The sequence below is a fragment of the Labeo rohita genome, chromosome 12, assembly GCF_022985175.1.
Source record: "Labeo rohita strain BAU-BD-2019 chromosome 12, IGBB_LRoh.1.0, whole genome shotgun sequence".
Taxonomy (NCBI): domain Eukaryota; kingdom Metazoa; phylum Chordata; class Actinopteri; order Cypriniformes; family Cyprinidae; genus Labeo; species Labeo rohita.
This window is the reverse complement of record NC_066880.1, coordinates 9,420,651-9,441,425: the sequence shown is the minus strand read 5'-3', so window position 1 is coordinate 9,441,425 and position 20,775 is coordinate 9,420,651. Positions and strand designations below refer to the sequence as shown.

Sequence of the window (20,775 nt, the reverse complement as noted above, 5' to 3'; positions counted from 1 at the left end):
ATCATTTTGAACACAGACCTTATTCATATATTGAATACAAATGAGATTATTAAAACAAATCAGAAATTTTGAAACAATTTTTAAGAACAACCCAGCGTTTGGTAAAATATGGACAAACCCAGCTATTGGGTTGTTTTGATCCAGGGGTTGGGTTTTAATGTTTAACCCAACCTCCTGGGTAGTTCTATTTAACTCAACTATTGCTTAAAGATTACTATATTTCTTGCTTAAAATAAACCTAAAATAGGTTGGAAATTAATATGTTCAATAAATGAACATTTATTAATAAGTTGAATTATATAATTATATATATGAATTATATATAATTATACAATATTGCTGATGCCTATGTGTCTGTTTTTTTAATTTACAACCTATTTTGGGTTCAATAGTTTTAAACAATAGTTGAGTTAAATAAAACTACCCAGAAGGTTGGGTTAAACATTTAACCCAACCGGTGGGTCAAAACAACCTAGTCACTGGGTTTGTCCATATTTCACCCAGTGCTGGGCTGTATTTAACCCAGCATTTTTTTGAGTGAAGGAAGCCATGGCTCATTTCTCTTCATGATTTTATTACCAATGAAATTAAAATGAAAACTAATAATACAACAAATTAAATAATTTTGTGAAATAAAATAGAATTATACAAAAATAGAAATTAGCAGTCAGAAAAAAAATGATGATGGTAACGTTCATTAAAAATGATAAATCTGACAAATGAAACAAGGTATGTCAGTAATAGTAATAATTAGCATAAGTCTAGCTTGAGATCACATACTCTTACTATATTGTTGCAGCTTCTCTCTCACACATTGTCACAGTGTAACTGTGGCTTATGACACACTGAGTTAGTGTTCGCTTAACTGGCTTAAAAGAAAAGCACTCTCGGATGACACCTTAAAAGCGCTTTAAAAGCGAAAGAAAGTGGGCTGTTCAGTTGAGTGCACAGAAAGAGCGTGTGCCTGCTGAGTAAACACCCCCCTCCTCCCCGGGAGCATCTGATGGCCCATCCAGATAAAGAGCAGCGCACATCATCAGCATTTTACCCCAGTGCTCTTTAATGGGCAGGACAAACTCTGAATCCATTGCCTGTCGATGCATTTTATAGCAGCAATCAGACTAGGACCTGATGACTATAGTTTTTGTAGACAAAATAGCTCTGCTATTGGATAGATTGGAAATTGAATTTAAAATGATCTCCAGTGAGTCTTTCTTGGTTGACTGCTGACTCTTGATACAGCCATTTTTCTGTACCGTATTCAGATCATTATCTCAAATTAATTCTATTCATTTTGAATGACTGCGTAAATTCCCATACGGACAGCAATTGAAACTATCCTGGAAACTTACTCACAAAGTTGTATCAGAGAAAGAATCAAACTGGTGTGTATACTACTAACTATAATTAATTACATAAGGTGCCTTGCCATCAGCAAGTTAGACGATAAAAATAAAAGGTTTCCAGGGCAGTGAACGCTAGAGATTCAGTAACTCTTCACATTTACACTGAGAACATGATTTAATCCAGGGAAGGAGATAAATCTGTGGAAAATGGCAAACACTGATCAAGTTTAAGCACAAGGTTACAAAACTGTTTCTGCAGACAGGCTAGCAGTTGCTGAATGTTTAGAAATATATTGCCCAAAAATGAACAGTTTGTCATCATTTACTCATGCCCAGTGTCATTCCAACCCACGTATTTTATTCTACAGACCAAAAAAAGGACATTTTAGCAGGATTTTCCATCTTCTGTTTTATATACAAGAAAGGGGATGGTGATTTATGCTGACAATTTCAAAAAGGCCAGGAAAGTATTATAAAAAATCAGTATCATATGTCATTGTGTCATATTCTCTGTTCTTCCATTCGGACATTTTAGTATTACTTTAAATTCCATCAAGTTAAATTTAAAAGGTCAACACAGTTGCCTGTCCAAATTAAATATGTTTTATTTTATATTTTGGTCATTGTATAGTAAGCATTACAAACCAATTCTATATCATAAATATTAATTTAAATTTTTTAAAAAAGTTTTACATTTCTTGTAAGATTATGCAATATTCAAGGGATATGAAAAAGGAGATGAAAATTTTGTCATCGTTCCAATCCTGTATAACTCTTATTTCTGTGGAAAACAGAAGAAGATATTGTAAAGAATGTTGGTAACCAAACAGTTTTTGAAAAAAAAAAAAAAAAAAAAAAAAAACTGGAACAACATCAGAGTGAGTTAATGATGACATCATTGTCATTTTTGGGTGAATTATCCCTTGAACACCTTTATAACTACACCACTAGATGGCAACAAGTAGCTATATTCGTTAAAGAAGAGTAAAAGGAAAGTTACAGTAATAGAAGGGGCAGAGTAAAAAAAAATCTGACAAAGCATGCTGATAACAGATTACCAAAATCTGTTACCCTCCTCTATTTCACACAGAATGTCTTTAATGTTACCCATATTCACAACATAATCTGTTTTATATCATAGAAAGGATTTTGCTCTGGCGTAAACATCTGTAGATTTACAGAAGAGTCACTGAATATGTCAAAGCAGCATAACAGGCTACTGAAATCTATTACCCCTCTCTGTTTCACACAGAATGGCTTTAATGTTACCTAGATTCACTCTGGTGATTGCTTTCCTACTAAGCATTTTGCTCAGATGTGAACAGACACAGACATACAGCACCATTAAAAGCTACCGATATCCGTGACCCCCCTGTATTTCATACAGATTAGCTTTATGTTATTCATTTTACTCTGCTGATGTCTAACCTCCTCTTTGTTTTACCTTAGGAAGCATTCTGCTCTGATGTGAACAGCTGCAGAGATACAGCAGAGTCACTGTATCTGACAAGGTAGCATAAAAGGTTACTAAAATCTGTTACCCCTCTCTATTTCACACAGAAAGGCTTTAATTGTACCTAGATTTATTCTAGTGATGTTTAAACTCTGCTTTATTTCTTTGAAAGCATTCTGCTCTGATGTGAACAGCTGCAGAGATAAAACAGGGTCACCAAATCTGACAAGGCACCATAACAGGTTACAGAAATCTGTTATCCCTCTCTATTTCACACACAGAATTGCTTTATTGCTGTTATCTGTATTCATTTTGGTTATGTCTTACCTCTGTTTTATACCCTATTAAACATTTTTCTCTAATGTGAACAGCTGCAGCATTATAGCAGGGTCACTAAATCTGACCATTTCAGCATAACAGGTTACTGAAATCTGTTATCCTTCTTTATTTCAAACAGAATAGCTTTAATTTTGCCCAAATTTTCTCATGATGTATGTCTAACCTATGGAAGTCCATTTCCGCCACGGAATTAAAAAGAAAACTTTTTATCAGCAATTGCTAGTTTTCAAGGTTGTTTCAAGATATAAACTTGAAATTGTGAGATATAAACTTGCAATTCTGAGAAATAGTCAATTGCAAGATATAGTCACAATTTTTTTCTCAGAATTGCAAAAAAAAAAAAGTCAGAATTGCGAGAGAAATTTTTTTTGTGCAATTGTAAATTTGTCTCACAATGTCTGACTTTTTTTCTCAGAATTGTGAGATATAAGCTTGCAATTGCAAGTTATAAAGGAAGAATTGCGAGATATGAAGTCACTATTCTGACTTTTTTTCTCAGAATTGCGAAAAAAAGTCAGAATTGCAAAATAATTTTTTTTGTGCAATTGCAAGTTTGTCTCAAGTATGACTTCTTTTTCTCAGAATTGTGAGATATAAACTTGCAATTGCAAGTTATAAAGTCAGAATTGCAATATATAAAGTAACAATTTTGACTTTTTTTCTCAAAATTGTGTGATATAAACTCACAATTTCAAGAAATAAAGTCAGAATTGTGAATTTTTTTTCTCATAATTGTGAGTTTGTCTCGCAATTCTGACTTTTTTCTTGCAATTGTAAGTAATAAAGTCCAATTTTGTGGGAAAAAATACTAGTTTATCTCACAAATCTGACTTTACTCGCAATTGCGTGTAGTAAAGAAAAATAAAGACAAAAATAAAGAAAAAAACTAGAGAAAAAGAAAAAAGTCAGAATTGTGAGTTTATGTCTTGCAGTTCTGAGACAAAAAGTCAGAACTGCCAGATGTAAACTCACAACTGCGAAAAAAAGTCAGAATTATGAGATGAATTCGCAATTACCTTACTTATTTTTTACTCAGTGGTGGAAATGGGCTTCCATACTCTGGTGCTGTCTTACCTCCTTTGTTTTATATCCTTCAATGCATTTTGCACAGATGTGAACAATTTCAGCAGAACAGGTCACTGAAATCTGTTACCACCCTTTATTTCATGCAGAATGGCTCAAATTTACTCTTTGATGTCTAATCTTCTGTTTAATATTCTTAAAAGCATTGTGCTCTGATTGAACAGCTGCTGAGGTACAGCAGGGTCAATTTAATCTTTCAACGCAGCACAACAGGTTACCGAAATCTGTTACCCCTCTCTATTTCAACACCGAATGGCTTCAGTGTTAGTTAGTTAGTTATGAAAAGCTGGTCATCAAATCCATCAAATGTTACTGAAATCTATTACTGCTTTTTATTATTAAATATGTGTCTATTGTTCACCAAATTAATTTAATCTTTAATAATGCCTTGTTGGATTTGAGGAAAGTGCTGCATGTCTGTGTTTTCACATTAGAGCTATCAAACCAAAACACATTATGCACATTAGAGACAGTCTGTTCACAATACTACTACTACTACTACTGCTAATTAAAATATTGTAAATTAAAAATTAAAACTCAATAACATTTGGATGGACTGGATTGCTGGATGTATTTGATGCATAAATAACAATCAGAAAGGTGAAACAGAAAAAATGCAAAAATGAAGATATAGCAAGCAGTCACACTCAGACATCTAGTCTAAAAACATTATTTATTGAAATACATGAACCTGTTTTACAGCACCACTCATTCAATGAACCTTTTAACATTTAATGAACAGTGACCTCAAGGTCACCGATTTCGACTGGATGACGAAATTAACAATGAACACAACATTTACAAATTAACAATAATAATAAATGTGCTTCCTGCTGAAGCCACTGTTAGTCTTTTTATAGGAACTTGCTGTTGACCACAGTAACCTGGTTCTTTCAGAACCTTACAAAATAATGAGCTTTGGTTAAGTGCTAAGAGTCCAGTTCATATTATTTTTATTTTATAATTATTTTATTTTATATTTGTGCAAAACAGGAGCAGATTTTTATAAAGTCTTATAATTGCCACTGTTTCAAAGCATACATTTGTCTAACCATTATCAAATCCACAATGTAGTTGTTTATATGCTAATAAGACCATAAAGTCTTACCGGTGCATGTGTTTATACAAATATAACATTTATAATACAGTACATTCAGAGATCAAGGTGTATCATCACTGATCATAGGTACTCTCGTTGTCTGTAGCTTTGACTGTGTTGAAGTAGCCCATTTTCTCATTTTGCAATACTGTAAATTATACAAATATTTATTTAACAAAACATTTGACATATATCACCATTTTAGTTTACTTGTTTTTTTTTATCTAATAAATTATTTGGTATTATTTAAACTTTTCTGATTTAACAGAAATTACTTGCATTAATCCCAAATTATATTTGTAGCACTTTCTAGAACCAATTTAATACTGATTTCTAGATTAATATATTATAATAGATATAATACAATAATTTCAAGTAATCTGTTGATTACTGATGTATCTACACACGAAAAAGGCACCCGTTAACATTGTGCAAAATCTGTTAAAATATGATACTGTTGTCTTAATATGTATTTATATGTCTTTTTTGTAGATATAGGCTTACTAGCGCACTAAACTTTAGCATGTTTGTCAAATAGCACCAGCCTCTGTAACAAAGTTAAAGATGGTCAGACACACAAGACACTCCAACACTGGATCACAAAGATACATCAAGGTTCTTCCCGAAGCACCATGTTAAAAATATATTACAAAAAGAAATTACATTTCATTATCCCTGCTGTCCATATATTAGCTCTGCTTAACCTTCTGACTTTGCCTTAATAAGGTAACCACTGAATGTGATGTAGGTGTCAAAGTCATCACTGAACACAGCGTTTTCTCTTTCGCCCTTAAAGAGCCGAATCCACACCTGGTCGTCCGTCTCCAGCTCCAGCATGAGGCTCTGGCTCTGCATGATGGAGCGATCGCTGGGCTGAGCGTACAAGATGGCCATCTCCTGCTCGTTCTTCATCAAGTGCAGGTACGTTTCCTTTTGGTTCCAAGTGTGCGCGTTCAAACTGAAGAAATAGATGCCGGGGACGTAGCAAAAGAACTTGCCCGTGAACATGTTGAAGTGACCGTACAAGTTGACAAACTCTGTGTCGAAGATCATGGTCTGGTAGTAATCGTTACTGTGCAGGGCCTTCTTACGGCCCACGGAGAAGGCAGCGTAGTAGGACTTACAAGGTTCTCCAGGGGCACCGATGCTGCCCTTGTTTCCCTTCACACCATGAGGCCCTCGGGGTCCAGATTGCCCAGATTTGCCCGTTTTCCCATAAGGTCCTCGGTTGCCAGTGTCTCCCTTCTCCCCTGTAAGGGAAGGAATGTAGTAGCAAATGGTGAAAAGTGCAGTTCAAAGTTTAAACTATGATCATTAAAAAGCCCTTTAAATTCTTCATCTCTGATTTATCATGTCTTGCTTCCTGAAACGTCGTGTTCTGAAGGGTTATTAAACATCCAATAATTAAAAATTATGACTCTCAAATGTTCCTGTTTATGTGGAGTGAAAATTGGACTGTTGAATAGAAGATGGCGCCAATCTCACAGCCATTTTTCTTCTGTTGTTTGTGACAGTTTGGCTCATAAAGTCACTTTCTGTGGTGGTTTGTCCTTTTTGGTGCATGTTTTCCTGCCCACAGAAGCAGCCTGTGATTAACCAGGCCTGACCTATGTCATTCACAGACAGTGAGATTTAGCTAAGATTAACGTTGACCCAAACAAGTGTATACAGTCAAAGTGAGTCAACAGATTATGTAAGTCATTCTGTAAATGTAAGCTTTTGTACACGGTAATCCTTAAAATGGAAGAAGTTTACCTCATGTTTCAACATTTAAAATAGATTTTGACGTATTTTGTACCTTTTAGGATGGTGATGTTTATCTGTGGCACAATATTGTACTGTGGGTATGGACTGGCATACTGCGGGGCCTCTTCTGCTGGGTCACAGCACCGCCTGCACTCAGTTCCACTAGATTCACGAGAGTATATATTAATAAGGAAGAAAGATAGATAGACAGACAGACAGACAGGCAGACTGGGGAAAGTACCTGCCATCTCTGTAGTATTCTGGGGATTTCTGGGTTTCACTGGGCTCATATGTGTCTTGGTCCACATCCCGGTATTGTGCAATATACGGCTCAACCCATTTGGCAAACACCACCATTAGTAGTACCAGGCTCGACACCAGCATCTAAAATGAGAATTAACTCATTATTTGGATAAAAGTTTCAAACTGGCATATTCATAGACTTAAGTAACAGTTGCTGAAAATTCAGCTTCGTCATCATATGAATAAATTACATTTTAAAATATTTTCAAAAAGTACATAGTTATTTTTAATTGTAATAATATTTCACATTATTGTTGTGTTTACTGTATTTTTGAACAAATAAATGCAGAGTTTGTGAGTATAAGAGACTTTAAAACATTTTAAAAATTACTGACCCTTATCTTTTGAACAGTAGTGTATATATCTGAATTTCCATATCAATAAAATTAATCATAACAAATTAATATAAATAAAGAAAATAACAGATAGTTCACCCAAAATCTGTCATTAATTACTCGCCCTCTTGTCGTTCCAAACCTGTAGGACTTTCGTTCATCTTCAGAACCAAAATTAAAGAAGAAGTCCACTTCCAAAACAACAATTTACAAATAATTTACTCACCCTCATGTCATCCAAGATGTTCATGTCTTTCTGTCTTCAGTCGTAAAGAAATTATGGTTTTTGAGGAAAGCATTTCAGGATTTTTCTTCATATAATGGAATTCAATTGTGCCCCCGATTTTGAACTTCCAAAATGTAGTTTAAATGCAGCTTCAAAGTGCATGCGCAACATCCTATTAGGTTCTGTACTGGAATTAGTTCACCTGTTTCGAGTCTTCGGGTTTTTCGAGTTGTTCGTTCATCTTAGAGCTTTCCTCAAAAACCATAATTTCTTTACGACTGAAGACAGAAAGACATGAACATCTTTGATGACAAGGGGGTGAGTAAATTATTTGTAAATTGTTGTTTTGGAAGTGGACTTCTCCTTTAAGGTTTTTTTTTAATTAAATCTGACCCTGCATAGAGAGCAATGCAACTGACACGTTCAAGGCCCATAAATGTAATATGTGACATCAGTGGTCCAACCGTAATGTTATTCAGCTACGAGAATACGTTTTGTGGACAAAGAAAACAAAAATAAGAATTTTATTTGACAATGCCGGCTCAACATCGTGATGTCTGTCATTGTATTAACCCAACCTTACTTTATAACATAACATTTGAACCACTGATGTCACATGGACTACTTTATCAGTGACCTTACTACCTTTCTGGGCCTTGAACAGTTGCGTAATAGTTGCGTTGCTGTCTATTCATCTTACGGGTTTGGAACGGCATGAGGGTCATTAATGACAGAATTTTCATTTTTGGGTAAACTATCCCTTTAAAATCAAGGGAACTAAAAATCTACTTAAATGTGTAATACAGAAATAATATGCAAGCACTTAATTTGAAATTTCTTTGAACTTTTATGTACAGTATCACATGTTTAGGCCTTGTGGTGTTGGATGTTAAGGGACATGATGGAAGCACTGTTTTATAACATGACAGTATTATTCTTGATGTATGGTATGTATTCAGCCTCTTGTGTTTGGCTTATGATAGCAACAACAAAATTGTTTTCAGGTCAAAGCGATTTAGAAAGCTATGTAGAGTCCAACCATCATTGTGGAATTTCATAAACAACAGTCAGGTGATGAAAGCTAATGAAAGCCTCTCACAACATCTTGTGTGAATTGAAATTGTCTGTGTTATAAGAACATGGCCTGAAAAGTTATGAAACCAATGACAAAGATGTCTCGGAATTTATTGTCCTATTTTAATTTGGCAATCACACTAAACCACTATTTCATCCTTTTTCCTTCTCATGACAGCACATCTTAATTATGAGCTGAAAGTATTGCACTTAATGAAGCAAGACATGTAGCCAAAATGTATTTTAAGGCCAGTTCTGTCTCTGTTCTTCCTTAGTCTGTTGGTGATGGTAGCTTTTCCAGTAACAAGATACTTTTGATGTGTCTGTTCAAGTTTAAGGCTGTCACTCTTGTTACTGTGATAGTTTAATCCTACACTAATAGCAAGTATTACTGTAGCTAACTGCTTTTTAAATGATTAGCTACAGTATATAAGTCAAAAAGATGTGATGGCTTCAACAATTACATTATCACAGGTTATTATACATATGCATTGTGAAATTTGTTTGCATTTTTTCCCATTTTCTGTGCTTGGGAACTGACTGAAATAAACGTTTCCCACAAGAGCCCACATATTTTGCTAAATGCTCTGCTATCCAAAATACTTAACAACCCCGTCAAGGTCAGCATGAATTCCATCTTAATGTGATGAGAGGCAAAACCCATCTACTTACAACAGATTACAAATTCTGTGACCATCAACATTCTTCTATAAAAACAGTTAGTCCATAAGGAATGTAATCATTGTGATTATAAACAGATGCAATCCATGGCCTTGAGTAGTTGTCTTTTTGAAGATTTCAGGGTAATATGTGTGTGGGTTTTTCTATTTGTTTCTGGTGTGTGACACACTAATTCAATTTCTCATTTTGGAGCAATTATGGTGACATCAACTATAAACAAAATAAATAATGATAGGGGTATATTATTAGGTAGAAGTAGCTTGATCTGTGCACTAAATATAGAATGTAACAGAACAAGACCTATGTTAGATTACAGGCTGTCATCATATTAGTTTTGTAGTGTCCAGCTGTGCAGTGTAGCAGCACTACGGGAAATGACACGCACTATATAATTGCACAGTAGGTCACATAGTAGCATATAAACATGCCTGTGGTTTCACGGTCTGTGATCATTGATATAGTTAAATAATCTTTTACAGAGATTGTTATGCAGATTGTATGGTCTATGTAGATAGCATGGGTAATCCAGTTATTATCAGTGTAAAAATGTTTCATTGTTTACTTTGTAGTACAATGAAGTAGTTAAACTATAGACTGCATATAATACGGCCTACCACACTACAGTGACCCGTCTGCAATCATGAGGTTGAAGAATAACTTGCTACGCCCCTATTTAATAATCTCACTCAAACTATGTTCTGTGTGTATCAGTGTTTTAGAGTGATGCAAAATGCAAGAAGAGGTCAGATCACTCACTTCAGTCTGAAGTTCAAAGCAGTTTTAGGATAGCGCTTTGAGGTTGTGCACATCTAATCCTAAGTAAGCTTATGATGTGTTCACCTTGGTGTCATCTGACCATCTTTTCTATACTGCACATATATGTGTCTATAGGAATGATTGTGGTGTTTCAAAGCAGATGCTTGGTAAAGGAAGTCAGATGTTATTTACACTGTATAATGTTTGCAACCCAGTGTAAATACTATTATGCACTAGTCATTATCTCAAAATAAACCTCTTAAAGATAATAAAAGACCCAAATGCTTCAGCCTGATGACCTTTTCAGATTTTTGTGCTTGTTACATAATATATATTTATTTTAACAAATTTTAATCTCATTTATTTATTAATTGTATTATATTTTTATCTTATAGTTTCTCTTGCTATTTATCCTAATTTATTATACAGTGGCATGCGAAAGTTTGGGAACCCCTTTATAGAAAATGTAAATAATTTTAACAAAATTAGAGAGATCATACAAAATGCATGTTATTTTTTATGTAGTACTGTCCTGAGTAAAATATTTTATATAAAAGATGTTTACATATAGTCCACAGGACAAAAAATAGCTGAAATTAATAAAATAACCCCCTTCAAAAGTTTGGGAACCCTTGGTTCTTAATACTGTGTGTAGTTACCTGGATGAGTGTTTTTTTGTTTTGTGATGTTTGTTCATGAGTCCCTTGTTTGTTCTGAACAGTTAAACTGAGCACTGTTCTTTAGAAAAATCCTCCAGGTCTTTCAGATTCTTCAGTTTTCCAGCATCTTTTGCATATTTGAACCCTTTCCAGCAGTGATTATTCTTTTGAGATCCATCTTTTCACACTGAGAACAATTGAGGGCTCGTACACAACTATTAAAAAAGGTTTAAATGCTCACTGATGCTTCAGAAGGAAACATGATGCTTTAAGAGCCAGGGGGTGAAAACTTTTGAACAGGATGAAGATTTTTCTTATTTTGTTGAAATGTCATTTTTGTTTTGGTACTGCAACAGAAGATACTTGCATGTTTCCCGGAAAACAAATTAAGTACAATTTACCTTGATCTTCAAATTCAAAAAGTTTTCACCCCCCAGCTCTTAATGCATTGTGTTTCCTTCTAGAGCATCAGTGAATGTTTGAACCTTTTTCATAATTGTGTTTGAGTCCCTCACTTGTCCTCAGTGTAAAAAGATGGATCTCAAAATCACACAGTCACTGCTGGAAGGCGTTCAAATATGCAAAAGATGCTGGAAAACTGAAGAATCTGCAGGACCTTGAGGAAGAACATTGCTCAGTTTAACTGTTCAGGACAAACAAGCGACTCATGAACAACCATCACAAAACAAAAAAAACACTCATCCAGGTATCCACACAGTATTAACTTTTGAAGGGGGTTATTTTAATAATTTCAGTTTTATGTTAACATTTTTTTTTATCTCATCTTACTCAGGTTAATACTAAATAAAAAATAACATGCATTTTGTATGATCTCTCTTGTTTTGTTAAAATTAGGGGTTCCCAAACTTTTGCATGCCACTGTATCTATTAATATATAGCACATTTTTTCATAGATTTTTCTGGTTCCATCTGACATCAGGACTTCCATCCAGAAGTCCTGTTTTATATTATTTCCCTTCTGCTGCTGTTTCCTTAATTATCTTCTTTTTCATGCACAGCCATGTTTACAGTCCCATATCTGATATCCTGGCATGAGAATCCCTCTCCTTCCTGCGGATGTTGGGGTCTGGAGGTCATGTTTACATGTTCAGCACATCACTGAGTCCTCCTTCAGTTCTGGCCCAGTCTTCTTGGCTCAGTCAACATCTACCCTGACCTTTTTAAGCGCATTACATAAGCAGAGAGTGTTTTTCTCCCTTCATCTCCAGGGAACACCACGCTCCAAATCATAAGCGTCCAACCGCTACTTTTCAGAACATCTAACAGTCACTGAACCCTCTTTAGGGTTGAAACTATGAACAGCGAGCCAAGAGTCAAATGCACAAACATTTCACTGCTTTCTTTATTCATATACCCTAACCAGATTTGGCCATTGTAATAAATACAATAACTTGCTTTTTACTGCTGGAGAAAACTGAGGGTTTAGATCAAACAGATTCCAATTCCATGTGGTGCAACTAGTAATGCAGAAATTACACCCTTCCCTTTTTCTGAATACTATGATATTAATCTACTTGGTAAACATCATAAAAGGAAATAATGTAGTTATCTTCCCACATTCCTAAACTGTAAACAGCCACTGAAAGTGTCATAACAAATAGCCATTGTGTTATCACAACAGATCATTATAACTATTTACTAATCTGCATTGCGCTCTTTGTCATCCCTATACAATTCCACAGGCATGCAGTGGCGTGTCTGATCTACGAGGTGTGGCTTCGGTGGATTTTCTCAGTGGAAAACAAATGTGTGGTTTCGGGTCAGTGATCCTGGAGAATCAATAAAAGTCAGCCGATTCTTTGTTCTCCTGCTTTGGTGTTTGGTTCTGGATCATATTTAAGGTGAGGCCCACCAGGTGCACTGTAACTCTTTTCTAAATTCTCCAGTCTGAGGTCAGTAACTGAAGATAAACACTGGGGTAAATGAGGAATCTGGTGGCAGAAATTAGGTACTGTCTCCATTCTTGGGTTTGGGTGTGTGACCACACGCACCCCAGTGACCCACTTTTAACTATTGAATACTCTGAGCTTCTGTCACTAGTCATGCACAGTTGAAGCCCCCATATGCCAGGTTTAATCTACCATGTACCCTTACCTACAGTACATTCTTGGACCAACCTACTGCTGTTCTCACATTTGTAATCTTCCCAATTCTTTGCAGCTGTTTTGTAATAGAAATTCTTTAGAGGAAGTTGAATAAACCTCATAAAAGTGAACATGACATGCTCTATTAACAGAGCAAGTAAACTTCAGTCTTATGAAAACAACAATCCTCTTTGCCTTCTGAACTTTCACTTAGTTTCTTGAGTTCATTTGGATGCTAGTGTCATCAGAAAGGACAAACACTTGAAACACAGCTGGAGTGTAAAAGAGTAAACTTTCCAGTTTAATTTTTTGAGAGAATAACAAGCTCATGTTAACCTTTTGGAAAGGCTCCAGTGGTCTCCCCAGTCCCAATGAGTTGTTTTCCCCTCTCCTTTTATTGACATGCAGACAACTGCTGGGGGTGAGTTTCAACATTGTGGGTTTGCAACCAAAGTATTGAATAACATCACATACCTGTACCAACAAGTTCTACCCCTTGTCTTATATGGGAAGAGGATGTACAAAGATGCAAAGAGTCCACCTTTTGATTGTTCGATCATGGGCATAAGTTGATGTTTAAAAGGAGAAGATGAGGAAGGACAGTTTAGTATTGGAATACTAACTTGCCATACTTGAATACTTAATATACACTACCAGTCAAAAGTTTTTGATGTTTGAAGATTTTTAATGTTTTTTAAAGTCTCTTCTGCTCACTAAGCTTGCATTTATTTGATCCAAAGTACAGCAAAAACAGTACAATTTTGAAATATTTGTACAATTTAAAATAACTGTTCTCTTTTAGAATGTATTTTAAAATGTAATTTATTCCTGAGATTTCAAAGCTGAATTTTTAGCATCATTACTCCAGTCACATGATCCTTCAGAAATCATGAAACCAAAAAAAAACAAATACTGACTCAAGGCTTTTGAATGGGTTTTTATTTTAGATGCTGTACTTAACTATTTTAATTATTGATGATAATAATAATAATATTTTTTTCTTGAACAACAAATCAGCATATTAGAATGATTTTTGAAGGATCATGTGACACAGAAGACTGGAGTAATGATGATGAAAATGTAGCTTTGATCACAGAAATAAAATACATTTTAAAATATATTTAAATAGAAAGCAGTTTTTTTAAGTAGTAAAAATATTTTACAATATTACTGCTTTTGCTGTATTTTGAATCAAATAAATTCATGCTTGGTGAGCAGAAGAGACTACTTTAAAAAACATTTAAAAAATCTTACTGTTCAAAAACTTTTGACTGGTAGTGTACATTGTATAGTGCATACTGTTTTACTAAAATATTATTTTAAACACTATGCTAAACAGCAAGAGTATTATGTTAGTTTGCTTTCCGAACTCAAGCTTGGAAGTCTTGTGGGACGTTTCCCATGTGTCTGGAATTAGGAGTTTCCCCAAACAATTCACTCACAGAATCCTACACTACATAGTCATTTCTCAAGGGTTTAACATTGTTTAGAAATGCTATTAATTTTACTTTTTACTTTAAACTAGCAATAGACACCAGTGGATTTGGTGCCGACATCAAAGCTCAAACAGTATGTGCGGTCACTTTGAAGTCTGTGTGGCATAACACTAAGGTCAGATTCACCCTTGACCCATATAAGCCACTTTGTCTGAACTTAAACATCTTCCATGGTTCAGTGAGCTGAGTATAAACATTCGTCTTCAACTTAGCTTTTGCAACCCATTTTACCTTCCACAATGTGACGTATTTGAAAGTGGAAAAGAAAAAGGATATTGTGGGACTTTTTGTCTATTGGTAACTGACTGGAGTAATATGGTTAATCATTCCCTCATAAAATTTTAGGAGGGACCATATACGTAAAATCTGTTACACAACTTCTGTTATGTAGTTTGGAAAAATTGGTGGGATGAAAGCCATCTAGAGTAGCACTTCTCCTAATCGTGTCATATTTCGACTGTCTGTCCCAGTTGCAGGAGATGAGGCAATGTGAACTTGGCTTTGTGATGGCATACCTCAAGAATTCCTGCCCTAGATTTGATTCCTGCACCCTGTGGCAGTGCTACTCATTCTGTAGGTAATAACAAAATATCTTTTGTCTTAATGAAATTTACCATGATCCTACATTGCTCATGATGTAATAGATATTCCTTAGTGATAGGGTGGGATCTATCACTAGCAGTTTGAATTACTTTGTAATATTAAAACCACATGAAACCCAGGGTATTTTTTCATTTAAAAACATTTATCCCAGCTGCGTCTTTTCGCCTTGCATCTGCTATTAAAATTTATATGTGTACATTTCTAAGCTTGTTTTACTCAACAATCATCTTGACATTGCTGCCATCTCACAAAATAAAGCATTTATGTTAGTGAAATAATTTAAGTCAAACAAGAAAAATGTTTTGTTCAAGCAAGTTGTTTTACACTACGATTCATTTTTTTTGGCATCTGTAGATGTTTTCACATCATTGCACTAGTCATTATGTGTAACCATGTATTAATTTTAAGATCCTTGTTACAATGTAATTCTACATTTAAGTACTGAGTAATATTAATTAACTACATGTACTTACTATATGGTTAGGGTTTGGCTTAGGGTTACTTGCATGTAATTACACATAATTCATTGTTATTATAACAGTACATGTGCAACAAGTACACCTAAAAATAAAGTATTACTAATTTGTTTTTTTAAAGATGAACAGGTTCCAATAGCAAAAATGAAATGTCATGCTGTGCTACTGCAAATCTCCCAAACCCAAAACAGCCTGATGTTTTCCCTACCTTTATTTTGGCAGGTCCAAACATGAGGGTCCACAGAAGCTCTGCTGTACTGCACTGAGGATGCTTGCGTTGACTGGGCCGCACTACTGTGTGTCTCTGAGAGTGTTATCGCCTGTCAGCCTTTTTAAGGCATCTCCCTCCTGCACTCCCAAACTCAGCATGCCATGAGGAGCCAGGGAAAAAAAAGTGCAGGAAAGGAGGAGAACGGAGGGAGGAGCATGGATGCATCCAAGAGGGTGGGGTGAAATGAAAATAACAAAAAGGACAGAGTGAAAAAAAAGAAAGCTTGCAAAAAAAGGCCCAGAGTGGACCAACTGGATAGAGGGAAGTAAAAGAGCAGTGCCAGATAAAAGTAAGCCATTGTGTCCTACCTTGTTCCCAGACTTTTCAGACAAAAGTTAAGTAGCTGCTGACAGTTCCACAGAACCAGATTGGCATTTTAATGACAAACATTGTAGATAATATTATAGGACTGTAAAAATAGTAAATGTTAGCAGCATTGTAGGCTTAATATATTGACATACGTTGAAGATTATACGTAATACAAATTTAATTTTTTTGACAGTTTGCTCTTTTTAACCTGGTCTAGGGTGCCTGTATAACCAGTTAAAGCTGAACTAGAAGTCAGAAATTCAGTATATTTAGTTTGGCTAAAATGGGCCTTTTTGTGGTTAAAGAGAGCAGTTAGCTTAATGAAAAGGAACATTGTTCCAAGGCATTCAGTTACAGGAAAACAAAAAATCCATCTTTGTAATTTAGCCAGAATGGCTGTTTTGCAACTGTGAAGGAGAAACAGTTTTTGTGCTATTTTTTTCTTCTTATCTAGTGTTAATTTTATTTGCTAAAACAATTTAATATATATATATATATATATACATACATACAGGTGCATCTCAGTAAATTAGAATGTTGTGGAAAGGTTCATTTATTTCAGTAATATAACTCAAATTGTGAAACTTGGTATTAAATAAATTCAGTGCACACAGACTTAAGTAGTTTAAGTCTTTGGTTCACTATCTCAATACTATCTCAACAAATTAGACTATGGTGACATGCCAATCAGCTAATCAACTCAAAACACCTGGAAATGTTTCCTAAGTCTTCAAAATGGTCTCTCAGTTTGGTTCACTAGGCTGCACAATCATGGGGAAGGCTGCTGATCTGACAGTTGTCCAGAAGACAATCACTGACACCCTTCACAAGGAGGGTAAGCCACAAACATTCATTGCCAAAGAAGCTGGCTGTTCACAGAGTTCTGTATCCAAGCAGGTTAACAGAAAGTTGAGTGGAAGGAAAAGCCTTGAGAGGCTTGTCAAGCAAAATCGATTCAAGAATTTGGGTGAACTTCAGAAGAAATGGACTGAGTCAAGGCATCAAGAGCCACCACACACAGACATGTAAAGGAATTTGGCTACAGTTGTTGTATTCCTCTTGTTAAGCCACTCCTGAACCACAGACAATGTCAGAGGCGTCTTAACTGGGCTAAGGAGAAGAAGAAATGGACTGTTGCCAAGTGGTCCAAAGTCCTTTTTTTAGATGAGAGCAAGTTTTGTATTTCATTTGGAAACCAAGGTCCTAGAGTCTGGAGGAAGGGTGGAGAAGCTTATAGCCCAAGTTGCTTGAAGTCCAGTGTTAAGTTTCCACAGTCTGTGATGATTTGGGGAGCAATGTCATCTGCTGGTGTTGGTCCACTGTGTTTTTTGAAAACCAAAGTCACTGCACCCGTTTACAGAGAAATTTTAGAGCACTTTATGCTTTCTTCTGCTGACCAGCTTTTTAAAGATGCTGATTTCATTTTCCAGCAGGATCTGGCACCTGGAAAAAGCACCAAAAGTTGGTTAAAAGTTGGTACACACAGCCAAAAGCACCAAAAGTTGGTTAAATGCTTGGTTAAATGTTGGTGTGCTTGACTGGCCAGCAAACTTACCAGACCTGAACGGTAGTGTCAAGAGGAAAATGAGAAACAAGAGACCAAAAAATGCGGATGAGCTGAAGGCCACTGTCAAAGAAACCTTTGTTTCCATACAACCTCAGCAGTGCTACAGACTGATCACCTCCATGCCACACCGAATTGAGGCAGTAATTCAAGCAAAAGGAGCCCCTACCAAAGAATTGAGTACATATACAGTAAATGAACATACTTTCCAGAAGGCCATCAATTCACTAAAAATGTTTTTCTTGTGTTCTTATGAAGTATTCTAATTTGTTGTTGTGAATAGGTGGGTTTTTGTTAAATGTGAGCCAAACTCATCCCAATTAAAAGAACCAAAGGCTTACACTACTTCAGTCTGTGTGCATTGAATTTATTTAATACACAAGTTTCACAATTTGAGTTGAATTACTGAAATAAATTAACTTTTCCACAACATTCTAATTTATTGAGATGCACCTGTATATACACAGAGCTGTGTAGTAACTGATTACATGTAATCTGGATCCAAAAATTAAGTATTTGTATTTAGATTAAATTACGTTTTAAAATACTTGTAGTCAGACTACAGTTACTTTTTTATGGATTACATGATTACATATTCTTTACACAATAGCCATAAATGATTCATAATTTATTGATTCTCCCTTTCAGCTTTTACATTTTTTACATTTGCATGTTCATTGGTTCTCTGATGCTGGTCATGGTCACATGACATGCGGCAAACAAATAAAATCTTTACTTTTTTTGTTTATTTTAATTGAATTTAAAATGATTTATTTTAATTTAACATTTTTTAGGATTTAATTATTCGTTTTTCATTAAACTCTTAAACCCCCTGCAGTTCCTTCACAAACATGTTTAATGCACTTCATGTTGTTAATAACAAATGAAATATATTTTCTTACTCTTTGTATTTATGTCAGTATGGTACAAGATTATCCTATTTAAATAAATGCGATAAATGAGTTTGGTCAAAAGTAATCTAACAATAATCTAAAAGTAGTCTGATTATAGGTGTAATGTAATGGATTATGTTACTAACTACAAATTTTGTCATGCAATTTGGAATCAGTAATGGATTACAATTTCTAAGTTAGTAACCCCTGTGGACCTTAAGAAACGTTTTTCAAGATTTAGGGACACATTTGTTATTTATACTGAGCAACTTTGAAAAAAGATGCTGTTCAAACATTGTTTGTAATCAGATCCAGGCTCTCCATGCTTGCCATGTTTATAAACTCTACAAAGTGCTTTTCTTTCCAGTCACCTGATTCGTCACGAGTCATGACATGAGGGATGTGGTAACTGTTACTGAGAAAAAAATTTGATATTTAAGTTTACAGACATGCTAAATGGTATAATAGTAAACATGACTGAGGAAATTGCTGTCTTCTAAATTGTATATAAAGCGGTCTAAACAAATAAGATTCTGTTAGTACATGAGAACATATGAGCTTAAAGGTCATCATTTGAAGGATTTTTGTCAAAAAAACATTTCAAGTTTGTAAAATATGTTCAGAAAACAGCACAAAACTGACCTAACCTCAGTTTGTTTCTGCTGTTTATATCAATGACCACTAGATGTCCTCATTAGCAAATAAATGTTACTACAAACAAAAACACTTCTGTCCACGACCATTAAATAAGGATCGGTTGAGTTGCTACTTTGAACAAGGCAATTGTTAGATTGTTTCATTTGTTATTATTTTTGGTCACTATATAATTATTACATTATAATTAAATTATAATAGTAGCAATATAGAAAAAATTGGCTTTTTAATTACATGTAAAGTCTGATAAAAATAAATATTTATAGTGTTATTAATATTTTATTTATAATAATGCTTAATATTTATATTTGTTTTTATAAGTATGTGTCATTTATTTTTTTCAGGCGAGTAAACAGAAGAGATCACGTTAATTTAAATTAGATATTTAATGTAAAAACAATTATAAAATCCCCAAAACTACGCTCTTTCGAAAGCTCGGTTACACTTCCCCCCTTATTGGCTCCTTGAGTTACTCCGAGATAAGCATTGAAGAACACGTGCAAAAAACTTACGCAATCTGCTGGAAAACATTACAGCCACGTGACTGTCTCCTGATTGGATCCTGTGTAACCAATCGACAGAACGTCCGCCAATCAGCGAGCGGGTGGGCGTGACCAGGACCCTGTAAACTCTTGAGAAGGTACAAGATGTTACTGTTCCACTACTGTCCCACTGCTTCAATTGTTAGGAAGCATTTGGTTCACCGTGGTTCAGGAACAGCGGCTCCCCCGGTCAATGGGCAGTCAGCTGGACAGCCACAAGAGTAAAACAGATGGAGCGCGTCTTACAGAGATGACGCATTGTCTTAAGATTTTAATCTTAGTGTTTTTCCAAAGCATTAACGATTTGAAATTGTAGATCTGTTGTTGGACATACTACATACATGCGAGGCCCAATATCGATTTTGTATTTTTTTCTGTTATATTTCTTTTTATTATTTCCATCTATATTTATGTTATATTATTATTATTATTATTATTTAAAATAAATAGTAAGTAATAGAATAATAATTTTGTATTTATAATATTTTTGTAACATTAAAAATGTACGTTAAACAATTAGAATACACTAATAAATGTAATAAAATAGATCCTAGTTAGTTTAACTTTAAGGAATACAGGTTAAAACGGCTCGCTACTACATATGACTGAATAAAATCTATCTGGGACGAAGGTAAAGATGTCCACACATAATAAATTAATTGGTGTTCGAGACAGTTAATGAGACTGACCTAATGAAACTCGTCCAGCGTTTCTCCCACGTGACTGTGGCGAGCGAGGCGTTGCCAAGGGGAAGTGACGTCA

The 20,775-nt window shown here is 35.0% G+C and overlaps 1 protein-coding gene and 1 long non-coding RNA gene across 2 annotated transcripts; both read right to left on the bottom strand.

The window, feature by feature from the left end:
• Positions 1-4,875: 4,875 nt before the first annotated feature.
• On the bottom strand, positions 4,876-16,158 carry c1qtnf1 (C1q and TNF related 1). Its single transcript, XM_051123729.1, has 4 exons — positions 15,989-16,158; positions 7,308-7,450; positions 7,119-7,228; positions 4,876-6,570 (listed from the first exon to the last, which is right to left on the bottom strand). The coding sequence occupies exons 1-4, from the start codon at positions 16,010-16,012 to the stop codon at positions 6,020-6,022; spliced, it is 828 nt and encodes a 275-aa protein (XP_050979686.1). The 5' UTR covers positions 16,013-16,158; the 3' UTR covers positions 4,876-6,019.
• Positions 16,159-16,743: 585 nt separating this feature from the next.
• On the bottom strand, positions 16,744-20,745 carry LOC127173776 (uncharacterized). Its single transcript, XR_007828798.1, has 3 exons — positions 19,984-20,745; positions 17,916-18,089; positions 16,744-17,803 (listed from the first exon to the last, which is right to left on the bottom strand). It is a non-coding gene; the product is annotated as an uncharacterized LOC127173776 (long non-coding RNA).
• Positions 20,746-20,775: the final 30 nt, after the last annotated feature.